Source organism: Cyprinus carpio, chromosome B3 (genome assembly GCF_018340385.1).
Source record: "Cyprinus carpio isolate SPL01 chromosome B3, ASM1834038v1, whole genome shotgun sequence".
Lineage (NCBI taxonomy): Eukaryota > Metazoa > Chordata > Actinopteri > Cypriniformes > Cyprinidae > Cyprinus > Cyprinus carpio.
Window position 1 is genome coordinate 21,706,596 of NC_056599.1, and position 25,172 is coordinate 21,731,767.

At 37.1% G+C, this 25,172-nt stretch overlaps 1 protein-coding gene and 1 pseudogene across 2 annotated transcripts; one reads left to right on the forward strand and one right to left on the reverse strand.

Moving 5' to 3' along the window:
* Positions 1-243: 243 nt before the first annotated feature.
* Positions 244-12,507, reverse strand: LOC109061997 (annotated as a pseudogene).
* Positions 11,606-22,875, forward strand: LOC109062037 (membrane primary amine oxidase-like). Of its 2 annotated transcripts, none has more exons than XM_042720232.1 (4): positions 11,606-11,685; positions 21,596-21,881; positions 21,975-22,107; positions 22,201-22,875. In XM_042720232.1, the coding sequence occupies exons 2-4, from the start codon at positions 21,625-21,627 to the stop codon at positions 22,480-22,482; spliced, it is 672 nt and encodes a 223-aa protein (XP_042576166.1). In that variant the 5' UTR covers positions 11,606-11,685; positions 21,596-21,624; the 3' UTR covers positions 22,483-22,875. The 2 variants fall into 2 exon arrangements, with proteins under 2 accessions (XP_042576166.1, XP_042576165.1); XM_042720231.1 differs by lacking the exon at positions 11,606-11,685 and adding an exon at positions 19,104-20,752.
* The last annotated feature ends 2,297 nt before the right edge of the window (positions 22,876-25,172 follow it).

Below are 25,172 nucleotides of genomic sequence, written 5' to 3' on the forward strand. Positions count from 1 at the left end.
CTATTAGTGTTCATTAGCTACCCATGATCATCTTTGGTGAAACACATTAATGCCCACTAACAACAAACTTTAACAAGCACAGTTATAAAGGTGATGAACTGCTTGTCTAATGATTATCTGTTACACATTGGAGCAGACAGATTTCACACACACATCTCTTTACAACGCCAATGGAACGAAAGGGTCTGTATCATGGAATGGGCTGCTGATTGCACAGAGAAAGAGAAGCATCAAAACAAAAAAAATCACATGTAAGGGAAACAAAATAATTAACCAGCATCTCAGTAGCGTGTGGTGTACCAGTTGTATCTCAGTCATCTGCACCAGTTCGTTTACCACATCCAGCAGGTTGCGGTTGTGTTTCTGTAGCAGATGCTGATTTAGTGCTCTGTCACCAAAGCCCATCTCTACCAGTACGGGCCCATCATGGCGTCATGAGAAGCTGCCATCCTCTGGAAGCTACAAAACCCAAAATATATTGTTTTACTACTGATACATGTCCCAAATGTTGCACTATACGCTAGGCACTTATACAGTACTTTGTACATGCACTTTACTGTCCTAAAGTTATCGTTTTATAAGGTGATTTGTCACACCAGTGGCAAAATATATTTTGATCATAGTTTGAAATCTAAAATCAGTCCTGTAAAGCACCACGATTTTTTAAATAAACTGTATCGTATATAAAATTACATCAAATAAAACTGAAACAATTCATTGGGACAATATAGGACAAAATAAGAGATTGTTCAGCGTCTCGCACCATTGCCACATTCATAATATGCTTTGTGAATTTAAAGGAAGTTTGGAAGTTTAAAGGAAGCTTATTTCAAAATGTTTTTCCATACTGTAACCTGCGTGAACAGCTCCCAAACTCACCTTCTCAGACCCAGTCTGTCCAGTGAAGAGAGCTTTATAGGCAGATGCTGCCACGGACAACGGGCACCCTTCACCAATCCACCTGGGATGCTGTTAGCCCTGAGGAAAGACAACAATGAGAGAGAGTAAGAAGTGAGTGATAGACAGAAAATTACATAATGCAATGACTGTCCTGGGTGCACATCCATGAGGCAGAACGAGTGGTTGTGTGCTGTGTAACTCACCTAAGATCTTCTGTTTCAGACTTGGCAGATGCTGTTGAGTTCTCAGGGTCAGGCTGATTAGGCTCAGAGTCTATATACATAAAAAAAAAAAAATATGGTTAATTTTCAAACATAGCTGTGTGTGTCTTTTATCATATTGTCCACTTTGTATTATATCTAACACCCCAAAATCATAGAAAAATACACTAATTCACAACCTGTGATGATTTATTATTTTACTATCCCATGGTGTTTCCACTCACCTTTCTCCTTTTCTCCTGGCTCTGCAAGATTACTCCTCTCCTGCTCCTCTGCTGCATGTTCAATCTGCTCTTGTGTCTCTGTGCTGAATTAAGATGATTTCATATATATTAAGCTAAATTTAACATGTCAGTTACATCAAGTTATGAGGATGGCGTGAAAGACATCTAGGCTGTGATATGGAGTAGGAATGTGTGCATACAGAGCTATAAGCCAGGATATTGTGAGTGGTCAATCTAGGTCTGCATGCTTCAAATGGATCAAGAACATTCTCACATGACCAATGTCACAAACTTGATTAGTGACCAAGAAATAGTGCAGCATCCTAATCCTAATCATTTCATGTTGATTGTACATTAACATCTTTCCTGTAAATGTTTCAAAATCCAAAAAAGCAACTTTATTTCCAGATCTAAATAAGTGAAGCACTGAAATGATTTTTTTTTTATTATTTATAGGTGGAAACATAAACTGAACATAACATTTGGGTAATTAAATTTGGTGAACTAAACACAGTGTGCCGCTGAGCGTGTCATGTTATCAGGTGAAAATAAACTATTCATAGTGAAGTGTCGATATTTTAGCTGTACACATTTCACATATTGCTATCTTGGCACCTTTTTAGCACTGTCGAAATGTGTCACTCGAGACATGCTAATTATATATCACTGTTTCAGTCAATGATTTCAACCCTGTAAAACTATGTTTTGTTGTTTCTGTTGGCAAATTTTTGTTGCATCACTAGTTTAACTGCAATCTATTACTGCTGAAGTGTCCTCTGTATAAACTTACCAGGATTTGACCAAGGGTCGTGGTGCCACTACAATCACAGGGGTGAGCGGCACAGCATCCAGAGTCTGGGAGGCACAGAGCATGTCATTAGCATCCGCACTAACAGCAGCAACAGCAGCAGCAACAGGGCTCTGGAGATCTGCGGTCTCCACTGATTCTAGATGGTCCCCCTCTGAAGGCTCTTCTCCAGGCTGCGACAGGGCTGAGCTGTACATGGACTCTCCCAGTGGACGGCTGGTGTCAAAGCAATCAGGGAGGATGATGATGTAGTCTTCTGAGGACGCAGATGAAGTTCTGCTGCGGATTTCCTTAGCTGCTTCCGTGTCATTCACTTGCTCTTTCTTATCCACTTCCTCCTCTCCCTCTTCTACCGGATCTCCACCTGCAGGTTCCACCAGGATCTGCTCGATGTCAGACTCGTGACCCTCATCTAAACATAAGAACAATCATTTTAATGGCTAGAAATTTACTGTCCTTGGTAAGAAGTTGTTTGAATCACCTTTAGACAATTACAAAATCTGCAATGTATAAAATGACAATGGCCAAAACCAAATATTCTCAAAGCCCTGTTACCTGTGCTAAAGAGCCCTGCTGGAAGTGTCAGCAGGGGAGCAGCTATATCAGTGTCTCTGTCTGTGGTGAAGGGCTGGGGATTTGTGCCGTTTCTACTTCAGCGGGGCTGGAGCAGATATTAGCCCTGTTTCTGAAACCTTTTCTGATTTCCTCTCACATAGTGACACTGAACCTTGGGGCGGACGCCCCAATGGGAAAAATTAAATGTAAAAATGTTAGAAACACTCTTTACCTAACGTCTACACAAAAACTGCTAACAATGTACATTACTGTAATGTGAAATCTTTTTGTTTATAAGAATAGAGTTTTGATAGAAAATAATAGAAAGTTCGTAATAACAGAATTTATTTGTAAGAGAAATCCTTTGTAACATTAAAATGACTTTATATGGAACTTTGGATCAATTTAAATACATCTTCCTTGATAAACTAAAATGCATTAATTTTTCAAAATCTTATTAAACAGTAGTGTATAGTTTTACAAAATGCTTACGAAGGATATCGAAAAAGTACTTTACAGATGGTAGACAAATGTGTACAAAATGTGTGGCTGCGCCCACTTAACTGCAAAAATTCATTCGCGAAACTACCGCCAGGTGGCGCAAAGGGACGGATTGCGAACTGAATGTAATTGTAAAATGAGATAAAAGGATGAGGTAAACAACAATAACATTATGATATAACATTGTACCCATCTTTAAAACACAACATTAAAAAATGTACAGTGAGTTCATTTCAAAATGTAGGATAGTCTTAGGCTACAGTCTACTCATCAAAAATTAAAAGAAGACCTTTACACAAAGGATCTTATGCTTGCTATTGTAAACAGTCATTAAATATATAATAGCTAAATGTTTTCATTTCGTTCATTTTGGTTTAAAAAAAATCCTTCAGGTTCCATTTGCAGATCGAAATGAGAAGCATTTAGCAATAATTATTATTAATTCTGTTTATTATTCTTGATTTTTCAAACTGCTAACACTTTGCATTTTTGAATTATTTTACTTTGTGACCAAAAATTGAGTATTTTCTGTTTCAGCTGTTTGATCGTGCTGGTGCCTCACGCACATTCATTGGAAACAGTAGCCGTTCACATGCAAATTTGCCGCGAGCAGCGGTCCACTTTGGCATATTTTTGCTAATTATTAATTTTTTGATACTGAAACATGCGTGAACTACAAAGCCTATTTTTACCTAATGAATAATAGATTTAAGCTTGAAATAGGCAACATCACGAATATGGAAACGTTTTGGATTTCTCCCGAATGAGAGCCCAACCTTACCTATGGTTCGCTTTAAATTATTATTCATTTATTTTTTTTTGTTTGTTTTATAGCTAAGCCTATATTATTATATACTGGCAATTTTATTTATCCATTAGAATTAAATATTTTTAATTCTTGTTCTGTTCTGATAAATTTGTTAAATTTAAAGGATTTGTTGTAACAGTGAAGGGAACTAAAAATATCCTGTTGGCACATTATAACATTATTAGGCCAGCCGTTATTATTTCTGAATGTAATAAAATTATACATTACTTATATATTTTTTTTTTTCCTCTCAGAAACTTAATTTATTTTTTAGCCTGTTTAAAAATAAATAAATAAATAAATAATGCAGCAAACGAAAATAGGCGATTAATCGGTTAAAATTTGTTACTGTGGGTTAACAGTAATTATAATTATTTATATACTAAGGAACAGAGTCTGGCCTAATCTAGGCTATCCAGGAGTTTTTTATTTTTTTATTTTCATTGCATCTGAAAAATGACTTTGTGCAGCACATTCACTTCGCACGCTCAACCTGCCTCGCGCCGCGTTGCTCAGCTGTGGACGATTTCAAAATGTTTAATATAAAGGTTGATGTCTTTTATGCAGGAATTGTTCATTTAAAAAAAAAAAAAATCTAATTATATTGTTAGTCTAAATGAACTTGTTATCAATATAATTAGAACTATTTAACATGCACTGTGACATTTTACCCTTTTTACTTATAAACTCCTTGAGGCGGCGGTACGAGCGGCGGTAGAAGCAACGTTTTGGATGTCCACCTACTGTATATCAAGTTTTTCTAATTTATTCACGGTCTGGCTTCACCTATTATAAAAATAACTGTAATTTCCAGAAAAAGCAGAAAGGTGCATGTTCCCACCACCGCCATCACAAACCTTTAGCTGGGCATCTCCCACAAAGCACCCCATGCTCGGCTACTTCACGGGTCACTTCAAGGGTGAGAGAGCGGATAACAGATGGACTAAACAAAGACTGAAGCCCAATAATGCTCTCCTCTCCTTTCTCTTGTGCTGGGATGCCCTCTAACTCTGTGCCCTGGGCCACATCTGTGAGTACGACATCAAATAGGGTCACAAATATAAAAAGCTACACAATCACTGACAGCAATACACATAGACAAAAAGTGCTGAAAAGTTGTGTTTTAATGTTTACCCAGGATTCTGCTGACCCCTTGGGCTTCTGTTTCCTCTTGGATGAGTCCCAGTGTTGGTTTCTCCTGAAGAGGTCCATCATGGGGCAGAGGCGATATGCATGGAGTAACGTCTTCATACATTTACAGAGATGAAGAAAGAGACGATATTAGTAAAGGCTGAAATCTATACAGTTTATATTTAAATGTTACCGTTCAAAATGAATATGCATAATCCATAAAAGCTATTCATTCTAATTTGTAGAAAATTGTTACAGATTTGAAGTTACCTGCAGGAGTGTTGTTGGGCACACTCTCCAACTCTTGTACGATGTTGATGTCCAGCAGTTCAAAAGACAGTAAGTCCTAAATAAATACAACATAGAGAGTTTGGAAATTACAATGGAGTCAAACTTTGTTCATGAAACATGACAAACATGATGGGTTTGGTCATACCTGAGCTGTGAGTAAGTCCACAGATGGAATGTAGAATTCTTGATCACAGTCCTGGTTTACAGACAAAAGTAGCTGTTCCCTTGAGGCCCGGCATTTCTCCTCCCTCTCAAGAGTGCGGGAAGACTTCTCCTGAAAGTGCCAGACAGGGTGAAAATGGCCACAGAAAAAAAAAAAAAAAGACTAAACCAAAATAACAATAGTCTATAAAATCTATACTGACCAAAAACCTAAAACATATTATATTTGGGCCCCAGAAAATGCCCCCCCACCCCACCCCTTTATACTGTAAATGTGTATTTTCAAATTAGTTCAATCCGCATTATATATAGTTTTCTAGTTTCAGTTTTAGGTTTTAATTTTAGTTTTAGTAATTTCAGGGCTATGAAAGTTAATGCACTAACTGGTATCATTTAAAAATGTTTACCAGCATTTTTTTCCCCATGTTTAATGCAGGTGGGCTGTAAAGATTGCAAAAATGTTGTAAGTTGTGGTATAATGTACCCATCAAAAGCTAAAAAAAATAAACTAAAAATAAATTGTGCATGTTTTTAGTTTTAGTTTTCTAATCATGAATGTATTTTATTACAGTTTCTGTTTTTAAACTTTTTCCGTCTAACTGTTGTTTTATTAGTACCCCAAAGTCTGCTGGTGGGGGAAGTGGGGATGCTATGGTTTTTAAACACTCACTTAAAATACAGACAGTTTCTGTTCGGACTTTCTCATCACTTGAGGTACAGTGTGTGGCATAACAGTCTACCTCTTCCATACTATTCTGTGCACTCATGGACAGCGCTTTCACAAGTAATTTTTCTTTATTTTTAACTTCTTTTGTTTCGCTGTATGATCCGGTTGTCTTACCTGTGGGGTGACACAGGGAGACACCAGTAACCCATCAGCACAGATGGCTGTCGGAGCATGTGGATCCACGACGATGCTGCACCAAACACGCGGTCCAAACTGCTCTCCTCTGTGTGCTAGACGCCAATGCGATGTATAAGTGCCCTCTAACGTCGGAGCACAAAGTGCCACACTGATGACACCCACCTGACCTGGCTGTAGTGTGGGTACTGCGACCTCCCGCCATCTTTCACCGGAGCCCACTGCCAAGTTCCCCCACATGAACTTTAACTGGGGCCGAAATGGGACACAATCAGGTTCAGATTTTTTATTGTGTATGTGTGTATACAGATATGTGTGTCTGTTTAAGAGTCAAAGCGTACCTTGGTCTCAGAGTCCCAGCACACTCTGCCACTGTTCTTCATCTTCCAGTATTTGATGAACTTGGTCCCAGGACGCAAACGTGATCCATCAGGCAGGTTTTCATCCAGGAGTAGAGCGCCAATGGGCATGGACGTTTAGGACGACTGCAACTCAACTCAAACAATAAAAATAAAAATTAAAACAATAAAAATAGTTCATAAAAATAAAAATACAAAAAACAAAAAATAAAAAAGAAAACTTTCTGGTGTCAGCTAGCTAAATTACTACATTAACAAATGGCCTCCTATATTACACGTTAAAATGGCTCAGCCAGTCATAATGGGGTAATAAGGAAGTAAAATAAATATTCAACATGAGCTTGAATAAATGGCAGAAATTTCAATGTTGGGTGAACTATCCCTTTAATATGCTCTTCCTCAGGAGGTAAGGGGTGTAAGCTCTTACTCTGGGCTGTTTGCCTGTGCGGCGCGTGGCTGCAGCAGGACAGGTGAAGAGCTCCCTTCTCCAGCAGTGCTCCACTGCAGCCCTCTCCTCTCCATCCTCAGCTGCTTCCTGATCTCCTTCACCTCCGCCTTGAGCTGGCGCTTCTCCGCTTTAAGACGCTGCTTCTCGGCCTTACGAAAGCTCCGGTCACCCCTTCTGTAGAATTCAGAGAGAGAGAGAAAGCAAAATATGTTTAACAATTCTGAACCTTAACACCAAGACATGCCAAAGCAGAGGACAAATGCCCACCTGCTGTGATCTGGTGCTGGGGAGCCGTGCTCAGGAATAGACAGGGGAGTTCTGGCTCTCACAAGGTTGTGGCTTGGATCATGTGAGAAGCTGCAAGGCTCACACAGAGTGCAGGAGGTACACACACTGTGCAGAAAGAAACCAAACACAAAGAAACACAAAATTAAAGGCACCCCTTTAGAGCATCCTGTTATACATTATATTTCTCATACAATCATAATATGTGTTTCCTTTTGAAATGTACCATAGAAGCAATTATTTTATCATAAGATCCGGATACAGACATCCGCCTCACAGAGATCTCTCTAACCTGCATTGGTATCCGCCGCCTGCGGTCTGGCCCCGACAGCTGCTGCAGGCTGGAGCTGGACTTGGGGCCCCAGGGAGAGTGGATGAGGTGACCTCAGGAACCTGTGCCTCTGCTCCCACTGGCTTATGGATGCAGCACTGTCCAGAGAACTCCCTACAAATCTTCTCTACTGCCTCCCTAACCACCTGGTCCTTAAACTGTGGCAGTTATCATATGAAGAGAGAAAAATAGAGACACACATGTTTTCTTATCAATATTAGGGTTAGTCTCCATTGCTAAAAATATCAGAATGAAACTTAAAGGGGTCATCGGATGTGACATGCACTTTTACAAGTTGTTTTTCAGCCAAAAATGAAAATTCTGTCATTATTTACTCACCTTCATGTTGTTCCAAACATCTATGAATTTCTGGTCCCCACTGATTTCCATAGTATTTATTTTCCATACTATGGAAGTGAGTGAGGACCAGCAACGGTTTGGTTATCCACTTCTTTAAAATATATTCTTTTATGTTCAACAGAAGAAAAAAACTCATACAGGTTTGGAACAACTTGAGGGTGAGTAAATGATGACAGAATTTTATTTTTATTTTTATTTTTTTTGGACAGGACAACATTTTTCAGTTCTCAAAATTTTTATGAAATGGAAATAGCAACAGATCTTTTATTTTACAGCGTGATGTACGCATAGGCGCGGGAAGTGGGGTGCTGAGGGTGCTGCAGCACCCCCTGTTTTTTTCTGTGGGCAACCGTTTAACTGTCTAAAAAAAAAAATTTTGCAGTACTATTTTGCAAAAAAAGTGCAAATAGCTGGTATTGTTGGCAGCTTGTGATTATACTAGTCAACATTACAAACGACTGCCCATCAACCGTCAGATTCAGTGGTGTAGATGGTAAAGCATGTGTATCATCTTATGGCTTTTGACGCGATCGTCCTGGGTTCGAATCTGCCTTTTGGTGAACTTTTTTTTTTTATCCCTTTTCAAATTTCAAATCACATCAGAAAAGCATTTATTTTTAATAAAATTTGAAGGAAATAATAAAAAAAAATGAAAATAAAGTATCGGGTAGGGTTAGGGTAGGTGTACGGAGGGCTTTTGTCCCAATAAGGTGGCATCCATTTAATAATTTGAATTCAAATTTAAACTCAATAAGTTATTGCATTCTGTTTTATAATGTATTACAATGCTGAGGTGCATATAATTACCACTATTTGCAATAAGTAATTAGCAAAATATCCTGCTATTTTAACATAGAATAAATATAATTGAGCTATTTGCAGTGTAAATAGCATATTACAAAAAATACTGCTATTTTCATTTAGTGTATTTTCACTTAGTGTAAATAGTCTGTTTCGCGTGGCGTACAGCACCCCCAACCTAAAACATCTTCCCAACCGGACCTCCTGCTCTCTCTTGTGAGGCCAACACAGAAGTGTCTTAAACTGTAATTCGTCAACTGGCCACTTGAGGCTGGCTCCAAAAGGGAGTCAATCCCATAGACTCCCCATGTTAAAACGCCCAATTTTACAGCAGAAAAAAACATTTACATCCTGGTTCAAAAATGATTTTGATCTATATAGCTAATTTTGCCCTTCATGACAGGGGTGAATTTTTTTATAACTCATCCGTTTAAATTATATTAAGCCTTAAAGTTCTGCATAATTAAGGGCGTGGCCACTTGAGTGACAGGTGGATTTCCGCTGCTGTCACCACCGTCGAGATAGGTGGGCATGGTTTCAGCAACCAGCTCCCGCCTTTTAGAGCATTTTCGATTATCCAGGAGTGACGCGCAGTGACGACGGTCGGCTACGCCTACTTTAGGCTTCAAAAACGCTCTTCAGAAACCTACAGGTGATGTCACGCACACTACGTCCCTGTTTTTTACAGTCTATGGATGTACATTAGAGTGAAACTTCTATCCATGGGCTGTTGAATGGATGGAGGCAGCTTTGAATACAAACTTGCAGTCAACGTAAGGTTTATGCAGACAAAATGATTGGTGAAGTCCGGCATGTGAAACCACACAAAACTCTGCCATTGCACCGCAAGATCAAGTTGTGACTTTTTAATAAAAATTGTGATTTCAAAACAAACATTTAAAAAAAATAAATAAATCTGCACATTCCTTCAGAAACCATTCAAGTATATGCTGATTTGGTGCTCAAACATTAATAACAGGTTGTGCGGACAAGGATCAATAACATGCTTTTAAAAACGATAGGGTGGATTTTCATTCCATATTGATTTTAATGTCTTGTTTCTCATACCTTTTCCATGTATGAAGTAAACCAAGCAGGAGGGGTCTTATCTTCTGCCTTCCCACCTTTGACTTCATTTACAATTACCTTTAATACAAAAGCAGGATATAAAAATTTGTCAAAAATGTGACGTACCCGTCACTTACAATGGTGGAAATTGTAATAACCTTTTTCAAATGTATATTACATTTCATGCAAACTACAATAAAACTGTAATCAGAATTAGGTTACATTATTTGGTTTAAGCATCAGAACATGAAGGTTTTATCATTTAGATTATTAATAATATTATAATGCATCATTCCAAATAAATTGCAGCCTACAATTTGATACAACGATAGTGAACAACTGTGGCTACTTCTGTGATTGTGCAAAATCATTGGGTTATAAAATCTTACCAATCCTTCCTCTGGGACTGCAGCCTGAACTTTGCGACTCACCACTTGTGCCAAAGTAGGGCAGTGCTGAGGAGGTCTGAATCCCTTCTTGGGTTCTCCAGCAGTACTGGGTTTTACCTGGGCCAAGCCCACCCCTGACCCTGGTGGTGGGCCCGGTCCCGGCACTGTGGCTCTACTGCCCCTCGTCTCATACACATTCATTTGTAGTCTGTTCCCTTGTCGTGCAGCACTCTACAATTACAAACAACAACACAGTGCATCAATGTAGGGCACTTCCTTTTGGACATTTGATTGCGAAACAATGGGTTTAATAGAGTCACAATAATAGGCTGACTACTCCAAATAATTGGTTCTCAACCTTTTTGACTCCAAGACACCCCTTTGTCTAAAACAATATTCAAAAGCCCTACTATCTTAGCTGTTTTGTACCTCTGGTAGTTCTGTTATAATCAATATTTATGAATTCAAAAATATGTTGGTTTATTGTTGTACATGTTTACATCTTTATTTTTTTGTCTTTTAGTACTTTAATTAAGTTGAGGTTTGCTGCTCTAATCGATTGTATATGCAGTAAACAGTAAGCAACATTTTTTTTTTTTTTTTTTTTACCTTCAGGGCTTCTTCATATTCCACTGAAAAAAATAAAAATGACTCCAATCAATGCTATAACATATTCTGGCTGGATGTAAATATATTACGTTTTTATTATACACCGATTAAGACATTTTACTTACATTGGCTGTTGACTGATACCTGAAACAAACATACACAATTATTATTGGAATTATTAATTAACTAATAACGATAATAATAATTTTGTATTATGTAGGTCTCGTGTTTTCATTGAAAAAAGCAAGTTACAAACAGTGCCATGCAAGCAAACGTCACAAATATTTAATTCTTCATCCTCACCTCTTCATTCTCCTCATCGAAATATGTCAGTTGTAAATTGCACAGGCCAAAAGACCTCTTCACCTGAAGAATAAAAGACAGCAAAAGACTATAGAATACATAAAAGGGACTTTGCCAAGCTACTTTGTGACGACAAACTTGTTTTATGAAATTTATTTTTAAAAATAATACTTGATTCTAAATTTTGAATAATGACCGTTACTCTCAACCGTCGGAACCTCTCAGTCTCATCCGGGCAACCTGTTTCTCCGCGGTCTCCACCAAGTAAGGTAAATGAGTAACTTTCACCTCAAATTATCATCTTATTAACACACTTATGTGGTAAGTAGCCTTGTAATAAAGTGGATAATGTACAGTCGTTTTTCAAAATAAACCCCTTTAGGGTTATATTTAGACCCTGCCTGGCCTATGGCGATGTCCAAATGCTGACTGAACGTTATTCCGAACTGACACGATTAACCGACGCTTTGAAGCAGGCCACCAAATGACATTCGCTTGAAACAGATTTGATAGTTAATGTGTCAAAACCTAGTGAGCTACACACATGGACAGCACTTGGGTATCTACGCGCCTATCGTGCTGTGTAGTAAGGGAGCTTGTTAGGTTTTGAGACCGTGCGCGACTCAACATTAACTAGGAGCTTAGCACTGGGATCTACAGACGTGACAGGTGTTCCCCTTCCTCACAGTGTGCCAAACCCCGTTGTAATTATGGGCTAGTCGATGGAAGATCTGCGCCCGTCAGATATAATATAACAACGTTACTTTCTTAGATGTAAATATGGCTGCTATTTAAATTCGTGGGCTTTCGGATCAAAATGGTCGCTTGGCCCATTCTCATTCCGCTCGTCGAAGCAGCACAGTGGTCAGACTGACATCCCCTCATCATCCTCTGCTTACCATGGCCTCCATAGACTCCCAGCTCTTCGTCTCCGAGCCAGACAGCAAGAAACTCTTCGCATTCCCTCGGAAATTCACCTTCAGATTGATATAGAAGTCCATGGCTCGAGTACTATTTAAGGCGTTGCATAGGTAACTGAAAACTGAACCGCTTTGATGAGTTACTGTGCCCTGGCTTCTAGATTTCTCTGATCAAAATGGTCCTTTCTGTTTACATCAGCGACGTAAACACACCCTCTGCATCAGCTGACAGGAAAATGCCTGGCGTCACTCAAAGCGAAAACAATCCACTGGGCAGGGCTGTGTCATTTTAATCGGTTCAAAGGGTAAACCTGTGATTGTTAACGTAAATATTTACTTAGCACACTATTTACAAAATACTGTTATCGTTAATAATTTGATCCAGAAATAATGATAATAAAGAGTAAAGTTGGTTAGTGTGTGGTGAAGGTATAAATAGCCTATTATCTATTAAACCAGCAACTGAACTGTATGCATTTGCTTTCCCAGCGCGAACGTAGTTCTGATTGGTCAACACAGCACCTGCCGTCGATATGTAATAACAGCTATGACGTCAAGCGTCACAGTAGATTTTGTTTTTTGTTGCATAGCAACGTTCTGTTACGTCAAAGAATAGAATGTCTCTTAATGAATTTGCTACTGCATGACAGAGGTGTTGTTTTTGTTTTGGATTTATTTAAAGATGATGGTGCTATACTGGAGTATGAAGCTAGATCTTTCAATTCTGTCATCAAAAGTTTGTCTCCAAGTTATGTGCTTTTATTTATTTGTTTATTTATCTATGCTGATGACACTTAACTCCAGGGCCGGTGTTCTGTCGATTTGTCCTACCCTGTAAGATTTTCCTACCTCCCACTAAAACAGTGGGTAACTTAGTACAATTCGACAACGAAAAATGCTACTGTAAAGTTATGGTTTATTAATGTCTACACCTACCACAACCCTAAACCTACCCTTACAGTAATGCAAAACAGTAATTATGTGTTATATTCGCGGTTGTAGCTAGAAGGGATACAGCTACAGGAAACCAACAATAATTTTTTTTCTACCAATTAGATTGTGTTTTTATTAAAGTCTACACCTACCCCAACCCTAAACCTACTCGTACAGTAATGCAGATACATTAAAAATCATTGTTTAGCATGAGAAAAAGGACGCGATATTGATGTGCGCATGTGCAGTAACTTAAACCCTGGTAGGAAAATCTGACGGGTAGGATAAAATGTCAGGACTCTGGCCCAAGACTTTATGGGGCACTAAGCAGAATTTTACATGGGGGCCCCTCAGTGCCACCAGTATGACAGATTATTGTCAATGTTTGATTATTCACGCACTATAAATCTAACATATTGTCAATTTATTTGTTGCAGCTGTGTTGCTATACATTATATTACTTTTACCCTTCTACGATTTTAATTGTAACAGTAGCATACCCACAAGAGTGGTCAGATGTTAATTTGCGCTTTAACATTCAAAGTCTTACAGTACTAATTGGAATTCTTAATGTGGTGTACTGAAAAGTAGCTAAATAATCCAGCAGACAATGCATTTACGGAACAGAATGTTATTCTAACAACATAAATTATTAAACACATCTAAAACAACAAATCTTAATCTATATCTAATTGAGGTGTAATGATATTGGAATATAGCAAAGACCCCAAAGGTTGGCGAAGGTAAATAATCTTAAGCTGTTATCAGTTTAGTTTAATGAAACAGAAGCTTGTTTTTATTACAAAAAAAATATATACCCAGAAAAGTTATTTTTACACAGAAGACAAAAACTTCAATCCTAAACCAGCTAAGTAAAATAGTATAATATATTAAGATGTCATGGCTATTTACGTATGTTTAATCAAACGTGAACTTCCCTAAAACAAGAAGATACCCTACCTACAGTAGGCTATGCTAATTAACTTTGGCTGGCACTGAGCCAGAGAACGACACACTCAGTGCTATTCATATATCACAACTGTTTATTTTGGGTTTCTGACATTTAAATAGGCATTTCAATTAAGTACTGGGGGAAAAAAATAGTTTTTAAATACACACAGATTTCTATGGAAAGCAGCAATAATAATCCTTTCAATTAAAATTTGACAACATGTTTTATTCCCATCAAATACACATAGGTAACCATAAAGTTTACTCTGTTTTTCTTACAGTTCACTGGCCACTTACCTTCATCTATTTTGGGAGAAATGGGTGAATTACATGATGTTAATCTGACAGATCCACACTGCAGCATCCATCTGTCATTAAAGATCAACTAACATGGTCATTAAGGTTGTTTAAATGACAAAAAAAAAAAAAAATTCAGCGTCGTTATGGAAATAATAAGATGATATGTATAGCTTATTTTATTTTATAAAACGGATAGTTCCGGTCCTTGATTCTGATTGGTTGAGTCAAGTTCGAAGCTGTTGTAAATTATTCTACAAACATACATCTTTGTTTACATCTGTGTGTTGCTCGGCAACCACTTTGTTGGAACCACAACCGTTTCTGAGGAACTAAAGGAACATTGTTTGGCGGAAGTTTTAATTAATATTATTACAATTTATTTGCTCTGTTTTATTTTGTGAAACCTTACTACTTATATGGAATAACCGTTTTATAAAAGTAAGAAGCCCCGTGAAGCCATGGTTTACAGTGAATTTATAACTGCTAAGGGGATTGTAGGCACTCCGCTTCGTGCCTAACAATAGCCCTTAAAAAATTAATACATTCACTGTAAACCACAGCTTCCCGGGGCTTATTATCCATTATCCATTGACATAATATGTCACAAAATAATAATAATAATAATAATGAAAAATGAAAATCAAGCTGTCATTTCATGTACTCTCGGGGGCCCTTCGCTTATTCCTTGAGCCAACTCTGCTCAACTCTACCTCTCATTCCATCCTGATAATCCGACGATAGCAGCTCGCATCTCAGCTTGTCTAACAGACTTTTCATCAAGAAGATCAGGCCCTTTCTTTCAAAACATGCTTCACAACTCCTTGTTCAAGCTCTTGTTCTGTCCAGGCTGGACTATTGCAATGCTCTCTTGGCAGGTCTTCCAGCCAGTTCTATCAAACCTTTACAATTAATCCAGAACGCGGCAGCAAGATTAATTTTTAATGAGCCTAAAAAGAATGCACGTCACACCTCTGTTTATCAATTTGCACTGACTAATAGCTGCTCGCATAAAATTCAAGGCATTGATGTTTGCCTACAAAACCACCACTGGCTCTGCACCCCTTTACCTTAATTCATAACTTCAGACTTATGTGCCTCTATCTTGCGTTCTGCAAGTGAACGTCGCTGTGTACCATCCCAAAGAAGCACAAAATCACTTTCACTGACTTTTAAATGAACTGTTCCCTCCTGGTGGAATGACCTGCCCAACTCAATCCCAGCATCTTCAAGAATCGGCTAAAACACATCTCTTCCATCTTTATTTGACCCTCTAACTCAAGCACTCTCTCTTCTAATTCTATTCTTTAAAAAAAAACTTGCCCCTTTTAAACATGTACTCTATTCATTTACTAACTTGTTTTCTTTATTAAAAAAAATAGCTTCTCTAATCTTTTTGTATTCTATTTGTGTTCCTTTTAATTAATTATACAATTAACAAAAGCAAAAAACACTAGCTTGTTCTATTCTTTTTCTATTCTATCTGTTTTCTTTTTTATTTATTATATAATTAAAAAAACTGTTTGTTAATCTAACTGAGACTTGTTATAGCACTTGCATATCTTTGCTCTCTTGTTGATTTTGGTTGCTTCCATTTTTCTCATTTGTAAGTCGCTTTGGATAAAAGCTTCTGCTAAATGACTAAATGTAATGTAAATGTGACAAACTCTTATTGGATGAAGTTTGCTTCTTGATAAAAAATGTAACATATATAAAGTCAGTGTTACATTATTCAGTATATACATCCCCTAGGTGTAAATTTTTCTAGACCAATTTTACTTGTCAACTAAAGTTACTTCCTGAAAAATTCTGCATTTCTAAGAAAATCAGAGAGGTACATTTTAAATATTTCCATAATGTTTATCCAACAAACTCCCAAAATGCTTATTTTTTTAATTTTTCTAACTTATGTGTATTCTGCATAGTTGAGGGAGAAACTTTACTTCATTTATTCACTGCAATCAGGTTAAATCTCTTTGGGAAAACGTAACTTGTTATTTATCTTCTTTTATAAAATGTAATTTAAAATTTTCACTGAAAAATATATTTCTGTATTTTTCTGGCAGTGACTATCGATCTTGTTATATTTATTTATTTATTTATTTATGTATTTTTTGCATTGTAAATTTTTTATTCATAAAACCAAATTTTTCAACGTGTTACGTAGATTTGATGTCTTTTTTGCAGAGATTTGGATAGGTGTTTTAGGTGAAAGCAAATTAAAATCATATAGTGGAAAATGTCTGAGTTGTTGCACACTATATGCAAGTTTGTCTTTTTTATCAGCATAACAAAGTTTTTGCTCTTCATTACTCTGTTAGTAAAAATATTTTGCGAAAAAGTTCTTTGTGATCTGTCCAGTTTCTCTATTCTTCTCTTAAAACATCTGTTCACTGTATCACTTTGATGATCACTGATCAGTTGGATGATTTATTTATCAATATAATCGAAGTCAACGTAGTATGTGTGTCTACATGTTTATTTTTCATTTGTGTTTATTTTAAAGTTTACTGAGGAAAAAAAGTAAAATTTTCCAAGTAAAATCCATAGCACAAAAATTTTGTGACCAACAGGGGGCACCAATTGCAATACAATTTTTTACATAAAAAAATCCCCACTCTTTTGTCCTCCCCCTGTGATGGGGAGCCCATTGCAAAATAGAGTTCACACAAGAGATGTTTAAACATGAAAGTTAAAACAATTGTGATGCAATCAGACAGACGAGACCAGGTCAACACACAGAATCTCCAGGTCACACAGAACATCTGCAGTTCAAATGTGCAGCACGGACTTGTGATTTTACCCTTAAGTCTGCCCTGCAAGTGGGCAGTATTGGGGCTTCCTTAAAAAAAAAAAAACACATTATCCTGAGACATTAGAGTATGGAGTAATTTAATCTGCGAACCAAAACCAGATTCAATAAGAACTTTTTGCAGCTGGAATTTTAATGTCACGTTGACCACTATTCAATTAATAATAAAAAACAGATTCTAATTTCAGTCCCTACCTTGATTAAGTATGGTAAACAAATATTGTTTCCTGAATCATAATCTTTAGCTATAATTGTAAATATAAATAGTGTATAATTTAACAACATAGCTACATTAATATCTTTGCATTTTATTTCAATTTGCAAACACTCCACGTGTAATTACCACTTTTCTGGTATTATTTGAAACTGAAATAGACAAAAATATATATTGCTCATGGAGAACATTTGGAAATTGTCAGAATAGGATCATACAACTGAGTGAAGAGTTAATACAACAGAATGAAGAGTTAACAAGGGAGCAAATCTTGTTCAGTAGCTATGTTTATGTAAGCATGACTGTGCAATAGTGTAATTTAAGTAAATGTCTCAGGGAACCCTCCTGTTCGTTATCTGATTTCTTGGCCAGTATTTTCTCTTCCCCTAATAAAATTATCTAAACATCCTTTAAACAAGATGTAGCCTACTTATATATATTGCACTTTTGCATTTGAAGCTTTTATTTATTACAGTGTCTACTGCAATTTTGTTTAAATGGTATCTTCAATCAAATTTATTGAGAATTACTCACAAAAAAAAATGCTCATTTGGGTAAGATGAATAAACTGCATGGAGTCCTTGCAATAGGTATTTTTGTAATATCCAATGAAAATGGGAACTTAAAGAGATTGGCGATATCTTGGAAATATCATAAATCCAAAATAGGAACAAATGCTATCAGATTTTAAAGTCTTGTTCACTTTTTTTTTTGTTGTAACCTTTGTTTAAAGAATATTGTCTGTGTGGCATGGTCTGGACGAAGAGAGTATTTGTATTGTATTTTGACCCTCAGTTAAGAGAACTTAAATTTGGAATGGTTACCCCTAATTTTTCTCTGCATTTCCTGTTTCCAGGGATATATTTATTCAAATGTGTTTCTAAGAACTTATCATAAAAAAAGACTTTTCTGTAGTACTCACACCTTATCAAGAAATCGAATTATTTTCCTGAAGCACAAATGCAGGGCATGTCCAAACAAACCTGAGAACTGTTGAGGAACATTCCTTCCTCCCCTCAATGGAAATGAAACTTAGATTTGAATGATGAAAACCAGGGAAAATAACTAATGTCTGAAATTCCACATGAGTGTTAAGCGAGTGTTCATTTCACATTGCTTGTTGAGTTAACATTGCTTGTTCAATATGCTTGGTTCACACTTAGTCCAATAGTACCTTAGTACTGATTTAGCTAAAATTATGTATGTATGTATATGTATATGTATATATATATATAATATACCATTTAATCAGCATTTACGCCAATCCATTAAAAGTTAAAGGATATTAATGATATACTAGATTCATTCAAATGTCAAGAAACGTTCACATAAAAAGCTACACCTGACATGCTTTTAAAAGTTACAAATTCAAATTAGAGTGCTGCTGAAACCTACAAATTCAAGAATCACTAAATTATGCACATTTAGGTTCATGCACATAAAATAGAACTGCAGGTGTAAAATGAATAAACATGATTGCATTAAAGCACTGAGGTCGTGTGTGAACTTTAGGGGAGCAGCTCATGTGGGTGTGGTTATAACATTTACTACTAGCATACTGAGGTATCTGAGACCCATTCTGCACTCTCACGCTCGAGACGCGAGCGTTGCCTTCAAGCACAAGAGAGTCTTGGTCGCTACAATAATGAATTCTCTGTTAAAATACTTACTGATACTTCTGGGACTTATCTCAGTGATCATCAACATCGTGTTGATATGCTTAAATTCAAACAGGCTTCCAAAATGTATGTCCCAGCAGCCGCAGGAGTCCCTACAAGTGACACACTCAGATAAAAGTCTGGTTTTCGCAGACCTAACAGCAGAGGAGTACAAGTCTGTCCGCGACTACATGTGGGCCCAAAAACACTTAAAAATCTCCCATTCGTTAACGGCAAAGTCCTCGGAGAATTTCCTCTTTTTAATTGACCTCTCGCTGCCGAGGAAGGCAGATGTGCTGCGCTACTTGGATTCCAGCGGACAGAAGCCCGCACGCGAAGCGAGCGTCGTTGTGTTCTATGGCGAGCACGGTTACCTGAAGGAGTACGTGGTGGGACCGTTATCTGGTCAACTGCAATATCGTGATGTTACTCAGAAGAAGTACAATACCTCGGAGTTACCCTTCACAGCCCGGACGGTGACAATCGGAGAGTATGTGCAGCTCTTCACGTTCCTCAGTCAAGTTTTCCAAAAACTTGAAAAACCTTTGAGTGAAAGTTTTGGTTATATCCCAAGAAAAAGGAAACTGCTGCCGTTTGAAGGCATGCCGAGAGGCATCAAAAGTGGTGACCGCAAGACCTGGATCTCTTTTTTCCGCGATTTCAGTGGCATGTACATCCATCCTGTGGGCTTCGAGATCCTGGTCAATCACGAAAGCAGCAACTCGTCGAACTGGACTGTTGACAGGTTGTTGTACAACGGTCAATACTTTGACACCATTGATGAATTTATGGCAAGATACAAAGCTAATAATTTAAAAAAGATAGTCTACAAAGAAATCCCAAATCACGCTTCGCTGAAGCCAAGGAAGAAGCCTTCTGGTTTAGGACCACAGCAGTATTATCTACAAGGGAAACGTTACAGCGTTAAAAACAACCAGGTGATTTATCTGGACTGGAGCTTCGCGTTTGGTTTGAGCTCTCTGACTGGGATGCGGGTGTTTGATGTTCGGTTTAAAGGAGAAAGGATCGCGTACGAACTCAGCGTGCAGGAGGCGATGTCTGTCTACGGCTCTGTTACGCCTGGGATGATCCTCACGAAGTTCCTGGACTCAAGTATTGGGATCGGTCGCTTCGCTCACGAGCTCGTGCGTGGGGTCGACTGTCCGTACGCCGCCACCTATGTAGACACCTACCGCTATATTGACACCAACGTCACGCAGCGTTTCAGAAACTCCATCTGTGTTTTTGAACATGACATTGGACGACCTTTGCGGCGACACTTCTCAGATTTCTTTCATAATGGGTATGGTGGGATGGCAAACAGCGCTCTGGTGTTCCGCACTATTACTGCGATAGGGAACTATGATTACATATGGGACTTTATTTTCTATCAAAGCGGCTCCGTGGAAGCGAGAGTTCACGCCACTGGCTACATATCATCCTCCTTTAAGGATGATGGAAATTTGCAGTACGGCCACCAGGTTGCAGAGAATGTCCTTGGAAATATCCACACCCATTTTATCAATTTTAAAGTCGACCTGGATATTTTAGGTAAGAGCTAAAATAAACAAGCACATTTACTAAAGTTACAGTAGGCCTAATTACTTTTATTTACAGTCACTTTAATTGCATTTTTATCGGTGCATAGAGATATCAGCTGAACATTTCCAATAAATAAATAAACTTAGATGTTGACATGTTGTGACATCCTGTCACGTGCCATTAGCGGGTCACGTTAGCCTATATGGCAACATTTTTTATATTAAACAGCATATGCTTTTCAGCAAAATTTTAACTAAAACAATTCAGAAAACCGTGAAAAATATAAAAGGAAAAAAAAATATCAGATCATTAATAAAGATACATGTGGCAACTTGCCAGCCTGTTGCTCAGCTTGATTGCGCCATTGAGAAAAGCCAATAAGTCCCAGAAATGTCACCCACACCCTTGTTGTTTCTGGCTCACAAGTATTTCAAAAATATACAGATGAATGAAGTATATTAGTGTTGTTCGCTCATCAGTATTTAGAAATCATATTTCATATTATCAAGTGATACTTTACCCAAAATATAAATTTAATGATATAAGTCATTTTATGTGACGTTATGGACAAATAACTTACATATTTCATTATGTCTTAACAGCATACAGATCTGGAACAATATGAAGAGTAAATGATGACAGACTGTTTATGTTTTTGGGTGAACTATCCCTTTAAGAATCTCACAAGGGTCTTTCTTTTTTTGGTCATACTGAAAAATTATCTCACATAGAGCTGACAATATAGAAATTCCAAGTTAAATTCTATCAGCTTGCGAAGAATAGCAAGGAGAATTAAAAAAAAACTTTTAAAGTCACAAAACAGTTTTAAAAAAAATCTTTCTTTTTATAAAGGTGTGAAGAATATATTTCAGACTAAAGACATGGTGTATAAGGAAGTGCCATTACCATGGATGCCCTCAGAGAAAGCAAAGATACCACAACTAGTGGAGCAGCAAATCAAGACAGAAAAAGAAGCAGCGATGCTTCATGGTGTCAAAACACCCCGTTACCTTCATATAGCCAGTAATCAGACTAATCGGTGGGGCCACCATCGCTCTTATAGGCTTCAGGTGGTGAGCTTTGCTGGAGATCACCTCCCTGAAAGTGAGTCCACAGAGAGGTCCATGTCCTGGGCTCGGTAAGTGTTTTGAGTCATGCACACCAATACTGAGTGCATATGTATTATTTATTGCTTTAGCTGCTTTCCCATTTGCTTCTTTCTTTCTTCTAGGTATAAAGTTGCTATAACCAAGCATAAAGATGAAGAGCAGACAAGTAGCAGTCTGTACAGTCAGAATTACATGTGTTCCCCATATGTTGACTTCAGCAAATATATTGAAGATAATGAGATGATCGTCAATGAGGTATTAATGGACCATTTCATCAGAATGTTTTTATTCATCAGATGCTTTTATTTAATGCAAATAATGGCTTAAACTTCATTATGTCTTATAAAGGATTTGGTTGCCTGGGTGACCGCCGGTTTCCTACACATCCCACATGCAGAAGACATCCCCAACACAGTTACTATAGGCAATGGTGGCGGTGTCATCCTTAGGCCGCATAACTATTTTAATGAAGATCCGTCCATCCACTCACCTGATGGAGTGTATTTTATTCCAGGCTCTGAGAGTGACTGTGAGTACAATAAAATGGCGTGTCTGGAAAAGGATCAATGCAGTTCCACACTGGAGCCGTTCACTTACCACGGCTTTGAAGGTGTTATGAAGTTTGATTAGGGATCCTAATTCAGATTGTAATATATGTATGCTGTTAAAGTCTTGTTAAAACATTTGCAGTAGTATATAATCCATCCTCACTCACTTATAGTTATTTTGACAAGCAGTTTCCTGCTTTTGTAGCTTTTTATGTAAATATTATGAAGTTTGTAGCGAAATGATTGTATGATGTGATTAGTTCAGACTATTAAATTAGCATATTATTTAGGTTATATCCTGCCTTTCTTTATGTAGTGTATTTTTTGTGAAGGGCCATTTACATTATACTGTGTAAACGCTATCTAAAGAGAGATTTAGGAAAACTGAAATAGATTGATAAAACACCTCACCGAATACACTCTTATTTTTATGAAAATGTTCATCCATGTAATAAAATGTGAAGGGTGACCACTATATTGTTTCTTTTGTTGTTGTTGTTCTTGTAGTAGTAATTTTTTCATGCTTTCATTTTTAAATGGCATAATTGTATACAAGGTTTATAACATGCTGTTAATAATAAGCTTGTTGTCTGCTATTTTAAATGCTCAAGCTCTTTAAAGTCAGCTGGATTCTGATTGGCTGTCAATGTTTTTATGGTTCATTAGCCAGAAAAAACATATTCTGAAAGTGATTTCAATGATATCTTTACACTTGTGTTATGGACTATTCTCACAGAGTTAAGGTCCTTGTACACCGAGTCCAAAATTTTCTTATGCGTTTTTTTTTCTTCTTCTTTTATTTGTCATCCTTTTTCTATCAAAATGCTTGTTACTGATGCAAGAAAACAGAAAATCGAACCTGATCCAAATTATTTTATGACGGACGAAAGTTTCGAGGGCATTTTATTTTTTAACATGCAGAAAATTCAGACGAAAACTTTGGAATCAGTGTGCAATGGCCTTTAGACCGATTATGAAAACTTTATAGATTTAGTTATCATCCTTTGTGTGAACGGCTTTAGTTCACTCAGAAATGACATCATAAACGAATGAGTACAGATTTATTTTATGGGGTTTTTTTTTTATTTTGTTGTTATCAATATAATCACCAGTCTTGACATTCTGCAGTATGCAGTAAGGAAAAAATAAATTGGATATAAGCATTTCATGTCCATGCTTCAAGCATAGAAATGACAGTTACATGTTACTTATGTTTTAAACAAATTGTTTGTTTGAAAAAAACAATCAGTTTTTTGCACCAGAACAACCTGCATAAACCAATGTTTATGCAAATGTTCTTAATCTGTATGCTGTTATTTGTTCTGTGAAACACAAAGAAATTTAAATAACCTTCAAGCAGATGTTTTTCATTCAACAGTCCCAATAAGAAAAAAACCAATAACACTGAAACTTTGTTAAATGAGTCCATATGATTCATGCACCACATTCCAAATCTTCTGAATATGATAGTTTTAAAGAACAGACTGAAATGTTTTGTTATACACTCTTAAAAATAAAGGTGCTTCACAATGCCATAGAAGAACCTTTTTGTCTAAATGGATCCATAAAGAACCTTTAACATCTGAAGAACCTTTCTGTGTCACAAAAGGTTCTTTGTTGTGAAAGAAGGTTCTTCAGATTATAAAAGGGTAAGAAAGAGATGGTTCTTTAAAGAACCTTTGACTGAATGGTTCTTTGTGGAACCAAAATTGGTTCTTCTATGGCATCGCTTGAAGAACCTTTTGAAGCACCTTTATTTTTAAGAGAGTATACTAAAAATCTTTACCTCTTGCTGCTTAAGAGCACCTTTCAAATCATCATGACAAGGCACATTTTTTCAGTACACTGAGAATTTGACACATGACCCTTGCTATCATCATGCTCTGCAAGTTCATCTGCAATCAATTAATAGTGCATTCTGTTTCTCTCCTTGGAGTAATTATCTGGCCTGTTACACATGTCCTCTATACTTGTAGGAGTTCAGCTCTATTGAATCAAAGCCTAATAAGATTCCTTATTAGCCGACAGTAGACGCATGCAAAACACAGGCCTGGTTTTACAGCTGAACAGATAAGGAATTCAAACCTATTAAGAGCATGACCTGTAGGAGGTCTATAAATTATGAGAACTGACATTGTGCTCTAAACTTCTTCAACGATTGATGATTGTTTATCTCACAGCTGTCTCTCATTTCAAAGTATATAAAGACTGATGCATGTATACATATTAAACAAATTCCAACTCGTTTTCTCTCTTTCTGTGTCTCAAACAGACACCCTTCCCCCACTTATACACATACATACAGCTATTCTGTCAAGATGTCAGCAGTCAATGAATTCCAGATGGTACATTTGGAGAGCAGCAGCCATCCCAGTTATGTCCATGTTATCTAAGTTTATACATACTTTACCTTCCTCCCATGAGATACTGTAGGGGTGAGACCAAGGGCTATAGTCACACTTTCTATTCTCCTACTCTTTTTTTTCTTTCTTTTTTTTTAATAGTACTGACCACAAAATTGCACATTTCAACCATTACCATTATAACAGCAAAAAAAAAATAGAAATCAACATGCAAAAATCTCAAACCATTGTTGTGGCTAAGAAATACTGTTATTTAATAAATTGTATACATTTAAAACCACATGAAAAACTTGCCCTGATAAAGTGTGACAACTTGCCCTGAAATGTCCAACACAAGTTAGTAATAATTATATATAGGCGTTACAGCGCTTGTAATAACCACCCTGTGTGACAGCTAGCCCCATCTCCC